At 41.5% G+C, this 21,210-nt stretch overlaps 2 protein-coding genes across 7 annotated transcripts in view; one reads left to right on the top strand and one right to left on the bottom strand.

Moving 5' to 3' along the window:
* Nucleotides 1–3,300, top strand: part of vps13b (vacuolar protein sorting 13 homolog B) — a 211,374-nt gene extending 208,074 nt beyond the window's left edge. For all 3 annotated transcript variants that reach the window (XM_085917565.1, XM_085917566.1, XM_085917567.1), the window contains 4 exons: nucleotides 736–838; nucleotides 2,083–2,251; nucleotides 2,330–2,410; nucleotides 2,566–3,300. In XM_085917565.1, coding sequence (XP_085773691.1) covers nucleotides 736–838; nucleotides 2,083–2,251; nucleotides 2,330–2,410; nucleotides 2,566–2,814 — 602 coding nt within the window. In that variant the 3' untranslated portion in view covers nucleotides 2,815–3,300. The remainder of the gene's footprint in view (nucleotides 1–735; nucleotides 839–2,082; nucleotides 2,252–2,329; nucleotides 2,411–2,565) is intronic.
* An 8,082-nt stretch (nucleotides 3,301–11,382) lies between these two features.
* On the bottom strand, nucleotides 11,383–21,137 carry rgs22 (regulator of G protein signaling 22). Of its 4 annotated transcripts, none has more exons than XM_085919222.1 (22): nucleotides 20,869–21,137; nucleotides 20,716–20,778; nucleotides 20,429–20,611; nucleotides 20,231–20,316; nucleotides 19,888–20,021; nucleotides 19,192–19,792; nucleotides 18,959–19,120; nucleotides 18,709–18,853; nucleotides 18,509–18,643; nucleotides 18,291–18,392; nucleotides 17,469–17,663; nucleotides 17,211–17,303; nucleotides 16,893–17,074; nucleotides 16,359–16,521; nucleotides 14,911–15,075; nucleotides 13,550–13,591; nucleotides 12,893–13,051; nucleotides 12,328–12,507; nucleotides 12,026–12,181; nucleotides 11,823–11,951; nucleotides 11,624–11,723; nucleotides 11,383–11,519 (listed from the first exon to the last, which is right to left on the bottom strand). In XM_085919222.1, exons 1-22 carry the CDS (start codon nucleotides 20,995–20,997, stop codon nucleotides 11,425–11,427), a joined length of 3,399 nt encoding a protein of 1,132 aa, XP_085775348.1. In that variant the 5' UTR covers nucleotides 20,998–21,137; the 3' UTR covers nucleotides 11,383–11,424. The 4 variants fall into 4 exon arrangements, with proteins under 4 accessions (XP_085775348.1, XP_085775349.1, XP_085775350.1 ...); XM_085919223.1 differs by having other exon boundaries at nucleotides 12,026–12,142; XM_085919224.1 differs by having other exon boundaries at nucleotides 12,026–12,136.
* Nucleotides 21,138–21,210: the final 73 nt, after the last annotated feature.

Genomic DNA, 21,210 nt, shown 5'->3' with positions numbered 1-21,210 from the left:
AAGTGTCTGCAACATAAAACCTTTATTAACTGCACAGGCAGGTTTTAATAACATCTCAACATCCTAAACTGTCATGCACATGTGAAATAAATCAGCCACTGCTCAAATACATTCCAGTTCATTCTTTTAACATGGACGAACAGCCATGCTGAGGACGACTGCTTGTGATTTTGGGGGGTACATTTGCATTTACATTGCCATATTCAAATAAGCAGTCAGAATAGACACGTTTACCACTTCCTTTAGTTGTAGTTTCCGTTTCATATCCTTCTCCCGGACTCGCGGAGCCTTTTCTCACCTGCAGTGTTAATACTTTGGATCAGGGCTTACCCACATGGTCAGGGTCGGCACTCTATAACTCCCACCGACCGCATAAGTTGCCGTCAAGGGATGTTGTAATTATTATTGTTGAATAAATATTTCCTTTTATCTTAAATCTTTGTTGATATTCTTGGCAAAATTAAATGAACACGATCAGTGTCTTCACATACATGAACATCAATAATCGGTACCAAAAAAGTAGCTCTTGGTTTGGAAAATTTTTGATGACTCCTACTATTGATGCTTTTTTGTCTTTTTTTTTTCTGCAGTCCGGTTTGCCATTCATGACAAGCAGTCTCAACTCACTTTTTGGTCCAATGTGTATTTATAACTAAAAATATAGATTTGCCTCCATGTTGGAAGTTCCGTTTTGTTTCTGATTAACTTCAGTGCTTTGTTGACATGTGCCTACAGGGATCCTCCACGGAGCAGGACTGTGGCAGCATCCTAAACAACTTTACCTGCCAACGGAAGAAAAATCCGCCGAAGCCCCCAACAGCCACCTCAAATATGTTTGGTATGATTCCTTCCCCAAATAAAATAACATGCCTTGTTCCTGCAGACACGGTCTTGAAGCCGTGCGTTTCAAGTGGGACATGTGGGCCTTTGTTTTTGTTGGCTCCTCTCCAGAACCTGGCGTTCCTTTTCTCCCACTTACCTCTCATCATTTTCTCTGTCTTGAAGGGTTCATTAACACCACCCCACTCCCCGAAAAGTCTGTTTGACCTTGATTCCACACATGGTAGCCAGCCTGCCCTCCCTTGTTCTCATCAAGCCATGTTAAAAGGTTTTTGTAAGCACTCTGCCAAAGCCTCCAGCTCAAAGTTGTGAGCTGTGAGTGGATCCAGAGAGATGCCTTCACGCGGAGGAGGGACACGTTACTCTTTGCGCCAGATGCTCTGGCGTTTGATCAATGAGCTCAAATGTTGTACAGACCAGGCGTGGTTACCTTCAGCTTCTGCATTATTGAAATCGGACCAGAAATGCAGCGCTGCATCACATTTTGGCCTCCATTGCAGAATTACCCTCTCAGTGGAATGCTTATAATATTAACAACGTTTATTAGAGGCCCGAGGGGAAGGGTGAATTGCATTTTATAATGAGCTTTCCCCAACGTCGTTTGGTTTCCATAGTTATGAAACACATATTTTTAATAGCAGCCGGTGATGGAAAACGGCAAATCTTAAATTCAATATTCCTTTGGAACATTCCACCTTAGATGTCGACACCAGAGGGGTTAGTGCTACGTAAAGGGGTGGAAAAGGGATAAAAATACATGAATGCTGAGAGAATTCTCCCTCGTGGCGTTATTGTTTTTGCATTTGCACTGAAACTGGTTTCCATCGGGTGTCCATCAATTATTTTTACTACTGCAGGTAGCCCAGACACTTGAAGGGTCAGATGCTTTGAGCCTAGTTACACTGAACAGAAACAAACCGTCCCTTCTGCTGCTTCTCACATCTGCTGTGCAATTGGAGCACCTGCCTTCCAAAGTAAACACAGCGTCCCAGAAACACTCGCCTTCCTTCACACGTACATCCCGGGCTGAGTACATGTGAAATAGGAGCCACACGTTCTGTAGACATGTAAATTACAGGATGTATCCAGAAACATGTTGTCACTTGTTTGGGTGTATTGTGGCACTTTGTGTGGTCTATATGATGTGTATATAGTTCTATCATTGGAAGCATGTTTTTAACTGGCTTTGTTATATGTTGACAAAATGTGAAATGAGAGACTGGAACTTCTCTCTGGCCACAGGAAAATGCTCCAATCTTTAGGTCGACCAGAGTTGCATATGGCCTTGGAGGTGACTATCGTAAGCGGGTCCGGCCTGGAGCATGCTGGATGTCTGCTGCTTACCTCGGAGGTCCTCTTTGTGGTCAGCCTCAGTGAGGACACGCAGCAGCAGGCCTTCCCCATCACAGAGGTGAACTAATGCATGACTGGAGGAAAAGTTTATGTGTGTGGCTATGCGCACTAAATGTTGCAGCTGCGTCCTCTGCAGGTCGAGTGTCAGCAGGAAGCGGGACAGCAGGGGCAGCTCACGCTCACATTGCAGCAACAGACGGTAGCCAATGACACAGAGGTGAGATCTTTGCCCTCATTGGGCTCATTTGAAGAAATTCAATTTCAATGAATGGAGTGATGTAGCGTCTCAAGGCAGGTTGTGAAAGCTCTATGCGGGAGGTGCTTGAAGCCCAAAGTTGGTGATTGGACTCATGATTTATTGTCCTCCCTCAGGGCGAAGGTGTGCGAGAGCGTCTGTCGGAGCAGCAATATCATCGCCTGGTGGAGTATGTGAAGCGAGCCTCCCACTATTTCCCTCCCTCTGCTTCATCACTGCAACTGCAGCCTACAGTGACGCTGGCTGAGCCGCCGCCCACTGTCACCAAGTCATATCGCTATCTGGTCGATCCTGCATTCGCTAAAGTATTTGTAAGCAAATTCACCATGGTAAAGGATAAAGCCTTAAAAATCGGATTCCATTAATAGTTGTCTTGCTGATATCGATCAGCTGCACTCTTTCACCTATCCATTGATGCAAAATATGCCCTAAAGGAACGGTTTGTTAATGAGTTAAAATATGAAGAATTGCCTTTGATTCCTTATTTTCTACTAAACAAGCATAAGAAATAAATGGCAGACACCAGAACTCAGATTCATTTTTTTATTCATCATTGCAAAACAGTTTCTTATGAAGACTGAGTGTAGACATAATGTACATGATACATATAGTTCATAAAAAAGCAAAAGACTTCCTGTCAGCTATAATGTAGAATGAAGCCACAGACAGCAGCTGCCAACCAAATGAATCGATGTCATTTGATATTGTGTGATGTAACATGTTTTAGAGTAACACTGTACTTTTTCACTGTACATTGATGCCAAACCCTCCCTCATGTTTTTGCCTTTTATAATGCGATTGTACTTTGGGGATCTGTGTAAGGTTTCATTGCTATGCCTTACAAATTATATTTAGAGAGTATTTATAATAAAAAAAATATATATACTTGTGTCTGTCTGTCATATGGCTTTAACTGCCACATTAAAAAATACATTTTTAGGTGTATATATAGGTGTGTGTACATACATAAGTACACACGCATACATAAATACATGCATACTATATGCATACATCCATGCATACATACATACTACATGCATACATACATACATACAGACAGACAGACATACATGCATTACATACATGCATTACATATATGCATTACATACATGCATATACGTACATACATACATACATACATACATACATACATACATACATACATACATACATACATACATACAGAAAGTGGGGGTGAGGGCGGGTGTGGCACTTTTCACTTTCACTTAAAATTTTTTCCCTAATGAAGTGATTAGGTACACCTGTGTCCGTGTGACGTCACAGATCAACCAGCCAATCAGAAAGTGGGGGGTTGTTTGGGTGTGGCACTTTTCACTTTCATTTAAGCTTTGACCATGATTTTTCCCTAATAAAGTGGCCTGTTATTAGGTACACCTGAAAATGAAGGTGTACCTAATGGAGTGTCCGAGTGACGTCACAGATCAACCAGCCAATCAGAAAGTGGGGGGTTGTTTGGGTGTGGCACTTTTCACTTTCATTTAAGCTTTGACCATGATTTTTCCCTAATAAAGTGGCCTGTTATTAGGTACACCTGAAAATGAAGGTGTACCTAATGGAGTGTCCGAGTGACGTCACAGATCAACCAGCCAATCAGAAAGTGGGGGGTTGTTTGGGTGTGGCACTTTTCACTTTCATTTAAGTTTTGACCATGATTTTTCCCTAATAAAGTGGCCTGTTATTAGGTACACCTGAAAATGAAGGTGTACCTAATGGAGTGTCCGAGTGACGTCACAGATCAACCAGCCAATCAGAAAGTGGGGGGTTGTTTGGGTGTGGCACTTTTCACTTTCATTTAAGCTTTGACCATGATTTTTCCCTAATAAAGTGGCCTGTTATTAGGTACACCTGAAAATGAAGGTGTACCTAATGGAGTGTCCGAGTGACGTCACAGATCAACCAGCCAATCAGAAAGTGGGGGGTTGTTTGGGTGTGGCACTTTTCACTTTCATTTAAGCTTTGACCATGATTTTTCCCTAATAAAGTGGCCTGTTATTAGGTACACCTGAAAATGAAGGTGTACCTAATGGAGTGTCCGAGTGACGTCACAGATCAACCAGCCAATCAGAAAGTGGGGGGTTGTTTGGGTGTGGCACTTTTCACTTTCATTTAAGCTTTGACCATGATTTTTCCCTAATAAAGTGGCCTGTTATTAGGTACACCTGAAAATGAAGGTGTACCTAATGGAGTGTCCGAGTGACGTCACAGATCAACCAGCCAATCAGAAAGTGGGGGGTTGTTTGGGTGTGGCACTTTTCACTTTCATTTAAGCTTTGACCATGATTTTTCCCTAATAAAGTGGCCTGTTATTAGGTACACCTGAAAATGAAGGTGTACCTAATGGAGTGTCCGAGTGACGTCACAGATCAACCAGCCAATCAGAAAGTGGGGGGTTGTTTGGGTGTGGCACTTTTCACTTTCATTTAAGCTTTGACCATGATTTTTCCCTAATAAAGTGGCCTGTTATTAGGTACACCTGAAAATGAAGGTGTACCTAATGGAGTGTCCGAGTGACGTCACAGATCAACCAGCCAATCAGAAAGTGGGGGGTTGTTTGGGTGTGGCACTTTTCACTTTCATTTAAGCTTTGACCATGATTTTTCCCTAATAAAGTGGCCTGTTATTAGGTACACCTGAAAATGAAGGTGTACCTAATGGAGTGTCCGAGTGACGTCACAGATCAACCAGCCAATCAGAAAGTGGGGGGTTGTTTGGGTGTGGCACTTTTCACTTTCATTTAAGCTTTGACCATGATTTTTCCCTAATAAAGTGGCCTGTTATTAGGTACACCTGAAAATGAAGGTGTACCTAATGGAGTGTCCGAGTGACGTCACAGATCAACCAGCCAATCAGAAAGTGGGGGGTTGTTTGGGTGTGGCACTTTTCACTTTCATTTAAGCTTTGACCATGATTTTTCCCTAATAAAGTGGCCTGTTATTAGGTACACCTGAAAATGAAGGTGTACCTAATGGAGTGTCCGAGTGACGTCACAGATCAACCAGCCAATCAGAAAGTGGGGGGTTGTTTGGGTGTGGCACTTTTCACTTTCATTTAAGCTTTGACCATGATTTTTCCCTAATAAAGTGGCCTGTTATTAGGTACACCTGAAAATGAAGGTGTACCTAATGGAGTGTCCGAGTGACGTCACAGATCAACCAGCCAATCAGAAAGTGGGGGGTTGTTTGGGTGTGGCACTTTTCACTTTCATTTAAGCTTTGACCATGATTTTTCCCTAATAAAGTGGCCTGTTATTAGGTACACCTGAAAATGAAGGTGTACCTAATGGAGTGTCCGAGTGACGTCACAGATCAACCAGCCAATCAGAAAGTGGGGGGTTGTTTGGGTGTGGCACTTTTCACTTTCATTTAAGCTTTGACCATGATTTTTCCCTAATAAAGTGGCCTGTTATTAGGTACACCTGAAAATGAAGGTGTACCTAATGGAGTGTCCGAGTGACGTCACAGATCAACCAGCCAATCAGAAAGTGGGGGGTTGTTTGGGTGTGGCACTTTTCACTTTCATTTAAGCTTTGACCATGATTTTTCCCTAATAAAGTGGCCTGTTATTAGGTACACCTGAAAATGAAGGTGTACCTAATGGAGTGTCCGAGTGACGTCACAGATCAACCAGCCAATCAGAAAGTGGGGGGTTGTTTGGGTGTGGCACTTTTCACTTTCATTTAAGCTTTGACCATGATTTTTCCCTAATAAAGTGGCCTGTTATTAGGTACACCTGAAAATGAAGGTGTACCTAATGGAGTGTCCGAGTGACGTCACAGATCAACCAGCCAATCAGAAAGTGGGGGGTTGTTTGGGTGTGGCACTTTTCACTTTCATTTAAGCTTTGACCATGATTTTTCCCTAATAAAGTGGCCTGTTATTAGGTACACCTGAAAATGAAGGTGTACCTAATGGAGTGTCCGAGTGACGTCACAGATCAACCAGCCAATCAGAAAGTGGGGGGTTGTTTGGGTGTGGCACTTTTCACTTTCATTTAAGCTTTGACCATGATTTTTCCCTAATAAAGTGGCCTGTTATTAGGTACACCTGAAAATGAAGGTGTACCTAATGGAGTGTCCGAGTGACGTCACAGATCAACCAGCCAATCAGAAAGTGGGGGGTTGTTTGGGTGTGGCACTTTTCACTTTCATTTAAGCTTTGACCATGATTTTTCCCTAATAAAGTGGCCTGTTATTAGGTACACCTGAAAATGAAGGTGTACCTAATGGAGTGTCCGAGTGACGTCACAGATCAACCAGCCAATCAGAAAGTGGGGGGTTGTTTGGGTGTGGCACTTTTCACTTTCATTTAAGCTTTGACCATGATTTTTCCCTAATAAAGTGGCCTGTTATTAGGTACACCTGAAAATGAAGGTGTACCTAATGGAGTGTCCGAGTGACGTCACAGATCAACCAGCCAATCAGAAAGTGGGGGGTTGTTTGGGTGTGGCACTTTTCACTTTCATTTAAGCTTTGACCATGATTTTTCCCTAATAAAGTGGCCTGTTATTAGGTACACCTGAAAATGAAGGTGTACCTAATGGAGTGTCCGAGTGACGTCACAGATCAACCAGCCAATCAGAAAGTGGGGGGTTGTTTGGGTGTGGCACTTTTCACTTTCATTTAAGCTTTGACCATGATTTTTCCCTAATAAAGTGGCCTGTTATTAGGTACACCTGAAAATGAAGGTGTACCTAATGGAGTGTCCGAGTGACGGCACAGATCAACCAGCCAATCAGAAAGTGGGGGGTTGTTTGGGTGTGGCACTTTTCACTTTCATTTAAGCTTTGACCATGATTTTTCCCTAATAAAGTGGCCTGTTATTAGGTACACCTGAAAATGAAGGTGTACCTAATGGAGTGTCCGAGTGACGTCACAGATCAACCAGCCAATCAGAAAGTGGGGGGTTGTTTGGGTGTGGCACTTTTCACTTTCATTTAAGCTTTGACCATGATTTTTCCCTAATAAAGTGGCCTGTTATTAGGTACACCTGAAAATGAAGGTGTACCTAATGGAGTGTCCGAGTGACGTCACAGATCAACCAGCCAATCAGAAAGTGGGGGGTTGTTTGGGTGTGGCACTTTTCACTTTCATTTAAGCTTTGACCATGATTTTTCCCTAATAAAGTGGCCTGTTATTAGGTACACCTGAAAATGAAGGTGTACCTAATGGAGTGTCCGAGTGACGTCACAGATCAACCAGCCAATCAGAAAGTGGGGGGTTGTTTGGGTGTGGCACTTTTCACTTTCATTTAAGCTTTGACCATGATTTTTCCCTAATAAAGTGGCCTGTTATTAGGTACACCTGAAAATGAAGGTGTACCTAATGGAGTGTCCGAGTGACGTCACAGATCAACCAGCCAATCAGAAAGTGGGGGGTTGTTTGGGTGTGGCACTTTTCACTTTCATTTAAGCTTTGACCATGATTTTTCCCTAATAAAGTGGCCTGTTATTAGGTACACCTGAAAATGAAGGTGTACCTAATGGAGTGTCCGAGTGACGTCACAGATCAACCAGCCAATCAGAAAGTGGGGGGTTGTTTGGGTGTGGCACTTTTCACTTTCATTTAAGCTTTGACCATGATTTTTCCCTAATAAAGTGGCCTGTTATTAGGTACACCTGAAAATGAAGGTGTACCTAATGGAGTGTCCGAGTGACGTCACAGATCAACCAGCCAATCAGAAAGTGGGGGGTTGTTTGGGTGTGGCACTTTTCACTTTCATTTAAGCTTTGACCATGATTTTTCCCTAATAAAGTGGCCTGTTATTAGGTACACCTGAAAATGAAGGTGTACCTAATGGAGTGTCCGAGTGACGTCACAGATCAACCAGCCAATCAGAAAGTGGGGGGTTGTTTGGGTGTGGCACTTTTCACTTTCATTTAAGCTTTGACCATGATTTTTCCCTAATAAAGTGGCCTGTTATTAGGTACACCTGAAAATGAAGGTGTACCTAATGGAGTGTCCGAGTGACGTCACAGATCAACCAGCCAATCAGAAAGTGGGGGGTTGTTTGGGTGTGGCACTTTTCACTTTCATTTAAGCTTTGACCATGATTTTTCCCTAATAAAGTGGCCTGTTATTAGGTACACCTGAAAATGAAGGTGTACCTAATGGAGTGTCCGAGTGACGTCACAGATCAACCAGCCAATCAGAAAGTGGGGGGTTGTTTGGGTGTGGCACTTTTCACTTTCATTTAAGCTTTGACCATGATTTTTCCCTAATAAAGTGGCCTGTTATTAGGTACACCTGAAAATGAAGGTGTACCTAATGGAGTGTCCGAGTGACGGCACAGATCAACCAGCCAATCAGAAAGTGGGGGGTTGTTTGGGTGTGGCACTTTTCACTTTCATTTAAGCTTTGACCATGATTTTTCCCTAATAAAGTGGCCTGTTATTAGGTACACCTGAAAATGAAGGTGTACCTAATGGAGTGTCCGAGTGACGTCACAGATCAACCAGCCAATCAGAAAGTGGGGGGTTGTTTGGGTGTGGCACTTTTCACTTTCATTTAAGCTTTGACCATGATTTTTCCCTAATAAAGTGGCCTGTTATTAGGTACACCTGAAAATGAAGGTGTACCTAATGGAGTGTCCGAGTGACGTCACAGATCAACCAGCCAATCAGAAAGTGGGGGGTTGTTTGGGTGTGGCACTTTTCACTTTCATTTAAGCTTTGACCATGATTTTTCCCTAATAAAGTGGCCTGTTATTAGGTACACCTGAAAATGAAGGTGTACCTAATGGAGTGTCCGAGTGACGTCACAGATCAACCAGCCAATCAGAAAGTGGGGGGTTGTTTGGGTGTGGCACTTTTCACTTTCATTTAAGCTTTGACCATGATTTTTCCCTAATAAAGTGGCCTGTTATTAGGTACACCTGAAAATGAAGGTGTACCTAATGGAGTGTCCGAGTGACGTCACAGATCAACCAGCCAATCAGAAAGTGGGGGGTTGTTTGGGTGTGGCACTTTTCACTTTCATTTAAGCTTTGACCATGATTTTTCCCTAATAAAGTGGCCTGTTATTAGGTACACCTGAAAATGAAGGTGTACCTAATGGAGTGTCCGAGTGACGTCACAGATCAACCAGCCAATCAGAAAGTGGGGGGTTGTTTGGGTGTGGCACTTTTCACTTTCATTTAAGCTTTGACCATGATTTTTCCCTAATAAAGTGGCCTGTTATTAGGTACACCTGAAAATGAAGGTGTACCTAATGGAGTGTCCGAGTGACGTCACAGATCAACCAGCCAATCAGAAAGTGGGGGGTTGTTTGGGTGTGGCACTTTTCACTTTCATTTAAGCTTTGACCATGATTTTTCCCTAATAAAGTGGCCTGTTATTAGGTACACCTGAAAATGAAGGTGTACCTAATGGAGTGTCCGAGTGACGTCACAGATCAACCAGCCAATCAGAAAGTGGGGGGTTGTTTGGGTGTGGCACTTTTCACTTTCATTTAAGCTTTGACCATGATTTTTCCCTAATAAAGTGGCCTGTTATTAGGTACACCTGAAAATGAAGGTGTACCTAATGGAGTGTCCGAGTGACGTCACAGATCAACCAGCCAATCAGAAAGTGGGGGGTTGTTTGGGTGTGGCACTTTTCACTTTCATTTAAGCTTTGACCATGATTTTTCCCTAATAAAGTGGCCTGTTATTAGGTACACCTGAAAATGAAGGTGTACCTAATGGAGTGTCCGAGTGACGTCACAGATCAACCAGCCAATCAGAAAGTGGGGGGTTGTTTGGGTGTGGCACTTTTCACTTTCATTTAAGCTTTGACCATGATTTTTCCCTAATAAAGTGGCCTGTTATTAGGAACGCCTGAAAATGGCGGTGTACCTAATGAGTGTCTGAATGACGTCACGGATCAAACAGCCAATCAGAAAGTGGGGGTGAGGGCGGGTGTGGCACTTTTCACTTTCATTTAAGCTTTTTCCGTTATAAAGTGGCGTAAAACTTTGAAATGTACCTTATGTATTTGCACATAAATACTTGCGTATCCGTACAAAACAGGGTTCTATTTCTATAGGCACATTAAGACAATTATCCTGACCTGGACACGAACCAGGGCTTTACTGTGCAAGAGCCCATGTCTCTAACCAGTCAGGTATTTCAGTACAACACCTATTGAATATCTGCGCTCATATGTACTACAATCAAGTGAATCGAATCTCGCTGCACTTTCTTCCTTTTTTCTTCTACCTGGTGTAGTGTACCTATTGAAGTTTAAATGAGGTGTACCTAATCACAGGCCACTTCATTAGGGAAAAATCATGGTCAAAGCTTCACGTTTGATCCCATTGTCCGAATCAAACCATTTCACTCCGGAGTTGCTCTTCCTTTACTGATGAACTCCTACTTCGACTGAAAAGCCATAGTTGAAAATCGTTTGGATATGTAATCCTCCGTTGTAAAACGAAATGTAAAAACGGAAAAAAACCGAATGTAAAACGAAATAAATGGACGACTGCTCCTCAGGTGTTCACTGTAAATTTGAACTAGAGAGCTCTTATTCTACAGATAGGCGCATGAAGCATCCCGGGATTTCTCCCCCTCCACCCTCGGCTGCATAACGTCCTGACCTTTTGGGCCATGTTGGCTGCCTTGCACTACTCTCGCGCTATATTCTGACTGTCTGCTGTATGCACACTTGCTCCATTTTTGCTCCTCTTATTTATTATTTATTCATCGCTCTTGTTTATTCATTGTACGTCCCATCTTGTTTTTACTTTTTGTGTTGTTTTCTTGGATTTTCTTGGATTTGTAATATGTCTTGTCACCGTGGGATAGTGGGTAATGCAATTTCGATCTCTTTGTGTGTCTTGGCATGTGAAGAAATTGACAATAAAGCAGACTTTATTTTACTTTATGTAAATGCATATACACACACACATACATATACCAATTTACACACAGTATATACCTCTGGAAATGTTTTCTCACATCTCTGATATAAAAATCTAGTCATAATTCTTTCACGTGTGACTTGGTGGATGGCCGTGAGGTCTTCTGGTGGCTGCCTTTTCTTCCTATTGAAGTCACACTGCCGTCAGAGGACACTGTGTGGACAGATATGTTGAGTAGCAGTGACTTTAATGAGAAGTCAAGATTAGAATTCCCAGTAGCAGAGATAAGGTCAAAGTTTGAGATTGAGTGTAAAAACCTGAGTATGTGGAAAATGAGGCTTCTTGTTGACTTTGTCTCTTTAGCAGCCTCTCGTTCCTCTTCAGAGCTGCCATGTATTTGGAATACGACCACGAGAACTAAGGAAACATGTTATAAAATCAAATGGACTACATGGCTATGGCAGTTTGAGCTAATTTTATTTTATAGCATTTCATTTGCGTTGCAAATGATCTTACTGGCTTTGGGGAAAACAGCGACAGGCTGCTCGTAGTCTGAGATGCTTTTTTTTCCACTCCCTTATCGTTCTCATTTTGCACGTCATCATCTTCACTAGAACTGCGACTTAGCCGTTTCACATATTCCTCCTGTACAAAGAGAAGAACTTTCATTTCAAAGTAAGACATGCACAATTATCATGACCATCCATCTTGTAGCAGACCTGAGCTCTCCTCTCATCCTCTTCCTCCTCCTTCCTTCTTTGTCTCCGCACTCTGGCTTTGTGTTTGACTCGTTCATCCTGAAGCATTTCCAGTGCACTGCTCCTAAGCTCCTGAAACTTGGGCCAAAATCTGAGCAACTCACTGAAAACTGACATCTATGAACATATCGAGACACACAGACACGGCATGGTGTAAAAATGTATGCGCTCCCTTCTTGAATTGTGACTTTTCATATCACAACTGTTGCTGATCATAAAGCCAGTTTTTCATCTTACAAAAACAATTCAAGTAAATACATTACCTGTGCCTCTCTGAAAATGTAAGGGCCCAGTTTGTGACGTTTCTCCATAATGTGCTTTGCCTGCTCCAGAGGGATGTCTATCTGCAGGGCCGGAGGTGAAGACGAGTTGATGAAACACTTAATGATTGTGGAGATCTTCTGTTGAATTGTGGCCTCGTCACTGTGAGAATGACACAGGTCCTATAGGAAGGAACCCAATATAGACAAAAACTAAAAATGGCTGATGGTGTTTACAAAGTAGAGATGCATAATGATCATCAACATGTCTCATAATCCTTACATTAGTCATTTGAAGAAGACAGCCCAATATTTATTGTAAATTATGTACACATTTATGCAAACATCTGCTACTTCATATTTTAACCAAAAATAAATCTTCTTGGTGCCCCCAACAGATTTTGAATCACCTCTGCTCTCAGTAGGTATATTACAATGCCAGAATGTCATCTGTGATTCATTAAAATCACAATGCTACCGGTGGCCCGAGAACCTTTACCTACTGTCCGCTAAAGTCATGTGACAAGCGGGTTGCTGCCCGTTTGCATGCAGTCCTGTATTGTTCTACCTTGTACCGCTGCACCTCCAGCCAAAAGAGCACATCATTCTCCAGGAAGTCACCCCTGGGAGAAACAAAGTGCTGGAAGTGCAAACAGGAGGCGGGGTTGAGGAGAAGCCGTCGAAAAAGAAGGATCTCCTTGGAGGAACTCATCCACAAGCCCTGACTCTGTAGAAAAGCGTGAGTAGCTTTAGAGATGATGCGGAAGTGTCCACAGAGGTCAATAAATAGCATTGTTGCCTCCTCTTGCGGTAAAACATCATCAACAACAAAAGTAACAATGTTATGGGAGCAATGAGCTCACACAAAAATGAAATAATGACACTGTTCCCTGGAAAAGTTGCCATCTTTTCTAGTGATGACATCATGATCATAAAGATCAAAGTCGCAATCATGTCGGTCCTGTAATCACGCTGCTTGAAATGTTCATGTTTTATATCTGTGACATGCCGCCCGCCGCGCAGTAGGGATGACAACAGAGCTGCATGAAAACACTATTAAAGCAAGGTTAGTTATGCTGATGCTTTAATCTTATTTATCCTGGATCCCATTTGGGAAAATTAACCGCTGGGCCAAAATGAAGTTTGACAAAGCCAGCGCTGGAAGCCAAATGGTGAAGTAAATCACACATGTCTCTTCATTCTAACGCTGTGCATGTCGCCTCACCTTCCAGCCTTCTTTTCTTGTCTTGTGTCGCTGCGCGCTGTCCTATGACACACACACACAAAGTCAAAATGATCACCATAAACATTTGGACTCGTATGGAAATACTACCCACCCTCGTTAATACCTCCCCCTCAGGGTTTTGTCCCTATGTTCTTGTAGGAAAAGCCAAATTTCAACATACCCTCATCTATTATTTGCACCTTTCTACTCTTATCTCCTGCGGCATGTAATGCTAAACTACCACTGCTCCCTAATGAGAGGATCCATGTGGTAACCTTGATAACATGAGTCAGAGCAGCACAATCTGTGCTTCGTGTGTTACCTGATGAGGCAACCTGAGAGAGAGAGAGAGACAGAGTAGTGATGCCATTTTGCGGTTTCTCACAAGTAGCAGACTTACTAATGAGAACCTGGCGTCTTATCTCAAGGCCGTTAGGCAACAGGAAGCAAAGGCCGCATGGTTTATGTAGAGGAAGTCAAGGCTAGTAAGAGTCCGACATCTTACTCAAGAAACAAATGTGTGTTCGTATGCAAGAAAATGACTTGGCAACAAAGATATTTATTTAATTTATGCCCTTCAAACAAGGTGGCACTTGCAATTTAGTTATTTGTCTTCCATTTAGCATGGAATTCATGATTTCAGCACCTTGGGGATATCTGGCTTATCATTTTCTGGCTTGAAATAACAGTTCTCAAGGCCCTCATTGCTCATATTAATGTTCTCTGGCAAAATTTAATACCATTTTTGAAGGTAATTTAAGAGTTTTATGTCCAATGTTGGAAGATGAGTGAGAATAGAAAAATAGAAACAAAAGTGGGAAGGTGAGAGGACAAAACAGTTTTAGCTGTCAGTATATTACAAGCTATGCCATATGACTGAAAAATATTGTGTATTATGAGCACACATTTATCTCCTCCAACCAACACTGCAGTGTCACGATGGATTTTTTAAAATAATTTCACTTTATTGCAGGGGTATGGTGCCAATAGGCTTGAGACGACTTCTGTTAAACTTGACACTAACTTACACCAGTAGCATTTGGAGTTTTAATTTATTTGCAACTGTGGACTGTCTATTATAATTTCTTAGGGTTTTTTTTTTTTTTGCCACAAAGCTCTTGCCAACATGACCACACATGCTAAGCCACACTGGAGTCTGTTTCAAATTAGTGCCTGTTTGGATTGGAGATGTCAGCTTGAATGTGTCTGCTACCACACCTCTGATTTGTTTTTGGGTGACATCACTAGGCCTGCCTAAGACCACCAGTTTAGAGGAAAAAGAAAAATCAGAGATGTGATTTGTCCTTTTAGCTCTACCAAGAATGAGTAATAAGTATTAATCGTATTGACATCTGCTGTACCTTTACTTTGCGTTTCCGCCGCTCTCTAAACTCTGCTGTGGCCAGAAACTCAGGCAGCCATTTTTTCTCAATGTGACATCGGATGATCTCCTGGATCTCCACGGTAACTGGCTTTGAAAGACATTCGAATTGCAGAAGCTCTAGTCCACCTGCCAAGTGCAATATCTACACACAAACAGAAACACATTTACAAAAACACACACACACAGGACTTTAGAGAGTCACTGTCAGACACAGGAAAGCCATGTCGTAGGTGGATGAGTGCACATGTCATTAAATCCACATGAGGCAATGAGTCTAGTCAGATTAAACCTTCCCACTATGGGAAACCAGACTGAACATTTCTGACTCATGCTGTTCTCAATATCATTCCCACAATTCACTTATTCCCTTCATCTCCTTGGTCTGCTTTCAGTGCTCATTTATCAGTGTCTTTCCTATTTATAATGGGAATGGAAAATACTATAGATCTGCAGTATATTATTTAAACATGTATCTTAAAATAAGAAAACTGGGCCAAAATTCATTTTAGAAATTATATACATTCAGCATCAGAAAGTACCAGAAAGATTTTCTGTGAATGGATGATTGAATTTGTGGAAGATTAACACAATAAATCTGTCAGTTGAAATTCATGTGCAGTCATAAATACTGAACAAGACAATTGTACAGTGATTTCCTTGAGGTGAGTACCCAAATGCTCCTAAAAGTCTAGAAAAAGTGAGCTTCACATCAATGATGTGGTAACAAGCAGGTCCAAGGTGCAAAACCAGACTGAGCAAAGAAAGTCCATTAGCAGTTGAGTGAACTTTTTGGAATAGACATGGAAAATAATGGCTATGCACAGCATATATTGAAGATACATATAATCACTTAATACGTTTGTCTTGGAGCTTTGCCCCTTTTGAGCAATCTTTCAGGCATATTGCTCGAGACATTGCGTTGAATGGTTCAGTTTTATCGAATGTTTTCTCCAGTGACTTCAATCGTAAACTTTAGTCCCTTGATCTACAAAATCAAAGTGACCAGTTCCCTTAGACAGAATTCCCCCCTACAGGTTGTTTCAATCTAAAAAACTAACTTTAGACAAGAGTTTTTCCTCCTACTAGGCTTTCTCTTGTATTGTGGATCCAAACCACAAACCTCGAGCCCACCTCATTTTAATTCTAACCATGTCCGCTATTCTCTGATCCTCCAGTAACACCCTGTCAGAACTGTCAGCAGCAGGTCCACATAAGAGCAGAAGAGAAGAAGTAGAACATTCGAGAAGACCAACAGAGGTCTCAGTGTATTAGATGGGATTTGAAGCCTCGGCGGGAGCTCACGCTAAATCTGAATCATCATGTTCAATAGTACTTTCCCACGTTCTTGATTGACGATACGATAATTCTAATTTGAAATGCCATTACACATCACTAGAATTCTTTGTACTGAGGTTTTCTACGTACATGATTCTGTTGCTCTTCAGTGACGGGACTTTGGGAACTAAAGAAGTAGTTTGTGTTGAGATATTTTCTCGCAATGTGAGAAGACCGGTCCTGTGTCGATGCGTTGTTCCTCTGAGCAATCTGCCTGTACTGCTCCAGGTCCAGCCAGCATTCCAGGTGGATACTGAAGAAACACATTTTCAATTCAAACAGATGCACACACTTGGATGAAGTTTATTTACAGCACATTCATGCGACAAGATAAGTTAAGAGAAATTATCTTGTTTACAAGACAAAAACAGATAAGCTATATGAACAGTTGAGCACACATGCACATGACGACCAAAAATATTTTTACGATTACAAAATTAATATTCTTTCTAATTATGTACGTGCGTGTGTGTGTACACACACACTGGACAAATCATTGTTGAGTATAGGCACAATGTGTCGGCTTTTCCAGATTGCAGGATCACAATTAACAAACTTTAGAGCTTCTTAACAGACTTGACAACAATCCAAGATGAAAACAATGAGTTGCATCCAGTAACTCACCTGGCATCTTTATTTCGGAGGAAAGACATAAAATGCCAGATCTCACGATGGTGTCGAAGTAAAGAGCCTAAGCGGTAACCTCGGTACTGTGCTGGCACATTGGACCAAGACTCAAGGTCTCGATGGCCCTGAGAGAAGAGCCCGGATGCAGTATTCGATGGAGATGTTATTTGCTGATGCACCTATAAAAGCAAATGTGTTCTTATCTTACATGGAATATGTTTTTCGATACAGAAGAGTAGTGACCCTGCACTGTTGAACTAAACATGACTTACTCTTGCACATTTGCTCTTTTAGGCTCACGTGTTTCTTACTTACTTGATGCTTGTTTTGTTTGAATTCTGCATACAAGCTCTGGAGCTCCCTGAATTGCCAAGTGTTCACACAGCGTACATTCTTGTACACGTCTACCTGAACACGTGCAGACATAGAGTAACACAAAATCTTACACATCATTATTAAAGATTACATCGTGTATGTTATTGATATTTGCTATTTGCTATTTAAATCACTGTATGGTTGCACATTCTAGTGACAAAGAATATTATTAATAGAAGCAGCAGAAACCATGCGTACCTGACGAAAAACTTTTTTGTCTTGGTCAACAAGCGCTGTCCAAGCTTCCATGAGGATGTTCAAGATGTGGTCCTCAACTTTATCAAAGAGCTCCTCAAAAGCAGGCGTCAGCTGGTTGTACACTTCCTTCCTAATCTCCTCCTTCATGCCAATGCTCCTGCTGGCAGAGCCATGGAGGTATGTGGAGCAGATAACCTGAAAATTTACGATACTCACTTTTAAATAACATTTGCACTTTAACTTTGGTTCCTTCATGTCTAAATGTAGTCGAAACATGAAACTTGCAGCCCAGTTAGGGCTGTTATCGATCATTTAGAAAGAAAGTAAATCCAGTTCTATATTACAAATAAACTAAAACATGATTTTCTTTCAATAAAATGTTTATTAGAGTGGTGGGGCTTAGGTGGTGGCCAGAATTTTTAATAAATCAGAAATTTGCCCCAAAAAATGGGTGAATTGACTTCATGTTATCTATTGTTCCAAATATTTCTTTTGGACACCTCTGTAGCCAAAAATGCCTCATTACCAGCCCCCCCCAAAAAATTGTTTTATGTAATCTCTCTGTCATTACAGTATTAGAAAAAAAAAATGAGTGCTGTTTGTTATATTTTCCAGAATGAACCATTTCCCTAATGCAGGCCAGCTGATTTTTCCTCGCTTTAAAATGGAGTTGTGTGCCTACCAGACTGATTTGTTAGTCTGTGTGTGAAATAATCAATGCTTGGGTAGCCGCTAAGAATGCATTGTAATTTCTTTGAGTAATTTGCTTTGAATTCAACTAGTTGTCTGTCAAATGTATTCTATATTTGTGTGTCTGTGTACCTGAGCTATTCTCTGCACTCTGTAGGGATCCAGTCCATCCTGGTAGAAGAGCTCATGATAGTGCTGGAGGTCATTCCAAAAATAAACTGCATTCTCCCATAACTTTAAAGGGAAAGAATTAAAGTAGCAAAGAAATAATCATCACAAGTACATCGAATCACTTGGTGTCATTAAAATAAAGCTTAAATGTGAATGTATAAGCCACTTATGTGTTCTACCTGGTTTCCAGACTGCTCACAAAAATGAGTGAAGTATGAGCCAGCCTCAGGGTCAACAAATAGTGCTTGTAAAACCTTTTCCAGTCTTGTGTGCCCTAGTGATTGACTTCTGCTTGGGTGAAAATGCTTGCAAAACTGGAATATGCAGAACATGAAATCAGCCATTTGCAGGCTTTCGAATAATGTCCGAATTATTTCACCTGTGGTTGGTAGGGAAGCGGAAGCCAAGGTTCAGGACAAAGAGAACAAGGGGTCATTGAGGCCAAATAAGGGCTTACACACCACTCCCTATCAGGATCATTCAGGTCTACTTGGACTTGAGGGGATGTCCAGTAACGAGGAATCCTGTAGGGATAGCAACAGCTTAAATACAGGTAATATATAGTCAAAATTCACAAATGGATGCAAAAAAAAAATGAAGGTTTGCACCCAAAAAAAAAAAACCATCACCAATAGGATGTGATTGACTCCATGACTTTGGGCTGTACTGAGCACAGTCTGTCTTTTGTCCAGCAGGGGGAGGTAGTTAGCCCCAACCTGCAGAGCTGTTGCAAGCGTAGACTGTTGTGACTGCTTCTTAGCAGGTAGCGGCTCCTCATTAAAGCCAAAAAGCTGAGACAAACAACATATTGCATGATGCCAAATTTCTTAGAATGTAAACAAAGCAGTAGTGCACTGATCACCTGTTCTCCCTCTTTGTGTTTAGGGTTTTCAACCTCTCAATGTCCATCCAGAGATTTAGCAACCTGCCTCCTGTTGTTCCACGCAAAAACTCCTTGAAGTCATCCATGCCTGGTTGGTTGCCTTGGTGACAGTCACCATGGCAGCAAACATCCTGGACTGTTTCCATATCTGAACTTGCCTCAGACATTATGCTCTTATTCCCATCACAAATGTCATTGCCTCGACTCGATTTTTGGCATTCTTTACAGGATTTTTTAGCGTTCTCATCAACTGAACAGTGCCAATGCATACACTTGCATTTTTTATCAATGCAAGTACACCTTTTATGGTTCTGTGCGGTCAACATAAAGACAGCATCGTCAACTACCCGTTGAAATATTCGGGCAGCCAGGTCTTGCAAATCCAGTTCCGAGGCCTCTTCGTGTATTTGCTTTTCTTGAGATGTGACCGATGCCTCTCGGATGTTGATGTCAGCACCGTAGAGGGTTGATGCATAGGAAGTGGAGGAAGTGGTAGACAGCTTGGAAGAACGCTTTGATGATTCACTGACATTTCCGTGGACTTGTGATGTACAGTGCAGCTGATGTATTCTCACACAACCTTTATAGGGATGAAATAGTTTGTGCTCAGAAGTTTGTAAATGTAGGAGCACAACTGTATTTTGACTGGCATATGTATCATTTATAAGCATCAACCTTGTTTGGATGAGTTGTTCTTGTGAGCACGGAATCCTCGTTTGTCACTCAGAACAGCCGTGGCTAGACGACAATTGCATTTACTCCTATCGACGTTTATATTTCGTGCCCACTGAAACAACAACTTGGATAATCTACAGATGAAACGGGATGCACTCAGAAATATAGTTTACAAATGGTGAAGAACGATACATGCAACATGCAATTGTATTAAAAGCAATAAGAAAATGCAGAAATTGCTGATGTCTTTTTTTTAATAATAAATGAAATACAGTAATATGATGTATATACGTTGTGCTGTATAGACAAATTCATATTAATGTTTTCATTTCATGCATTGTACCTGTACTCATGGTAGCAGCTACTTTGAAGGAAAAAAGTCAATCTTTCCTTTATTATCCACTGAATCCCTTGTTCTCTTTCCAGACACTACAATACCAGGGAGTGTGATAAAAGAAAAAGAAAAAGACATTCTTCTATCAATAAAGTAAGTTCATTATCTTCTGTCTTGCTCTGCAAATGGTAATCATACTTTACTTACCGAGACAGCGTAACTGTTGTCCACTAAAGGGGTTTTTGCCAGCGCTTCGACATTCTTATAAAGGACCTGTGATTTGGTGTATTCTAGTGCCGATCTGATTTTGTTGAAGGTGAACTCGGCCGCGTCGCTTGGCACCTCAAACCGATCCGTCTCCTCATTGTACAGCAAAGCTTGTGGGAAACACTGGAAAGAGATACAAGGTATTACAAAACAAGAGAATGAAGGTTTGTTTATTTTTTTTTCCTCTCTCTAAAAATGCTTGACTTTAATAATATAAATGAATTTACCGGCAGACTTAAAAATCGATTTAACGTGTGAACAAACAGGTGATCGGAGGTCAGGAAGTTCTCCTGTGAGCAGGTGAGAAGGTCACAATATTAAACTGCCATGTTGTAAATTGTGAAATAACTGGTCAAATAAGTTTTAAAAGGTGTACTCACAAAATTATGAACAGTAAGCTGGGGAAACTCTGCCAAAAAAAAAATGTTGGTAGAAAATTTCAAATGTGATAAATTCCAAAAGTAAAGTTTTGAGAGACAACTCTTACCTATTGAAATGTCACTATGCATGACTAGTGCCTCAAAAAGACCAATTCCTTATGCAATACTTGTGGAAAATCGGGTAACAAAGCTTTATGTAACTACACACTGTAGGTTGCTATGGAAGTGGATTCACTTTCACAATGGGAGGGGGTGGTTGGAGGTAAAAGTTTAACAAGACCAGTGGATTGTGAAAGGATGTATTTGGTCTCGTTGTAGACCCTTTGAACGCCAAATCACAAT

The sequence above is a fragment of the Syngnathus leptorhynchus genome, chromosome 8, assembly GCF_054491065.1.
Source record: "Syngnathus leptorhynchus isolate UIUO chromosome 8, UIUO_Slep, whole genome shotgun sequence".
Taxonomy (NCBI): Eukaryota; Metazoa; Chordata; class Actinopteri; order Syngnathiformes; family Syngnathidae; genus Syngnathus; species Syngnathus leptorhynchus.
This window is presented reverse-complemented; position numbering and strand designations above follow the sequence as displayed.

Bases quoted from the DNA above. Each gene is read 5' to 3' on its own strand.
- rgs22 (XM_085919222.1), bottom strand. From the start codon at position 20,997: ATGCATAGTGACATTTCAATAGGTAAGAGTTGTCTCTCAAAACTTTAC. The intron at 20,612-20,715 runs GTAAATTCATTT...ATCTCTTTCCAG, and splicing joins ATCGATTTTTAAGTCTGCCG to TGTTTCCCACAAGCTTTGCT. The intron at 11,520-11,623 runs GTTTTTACACTC...CTGTCCACACAG, and splicing joins CTCATTTTCCACATACTCAG to TGTCCTCTGACGGCAGTGTG.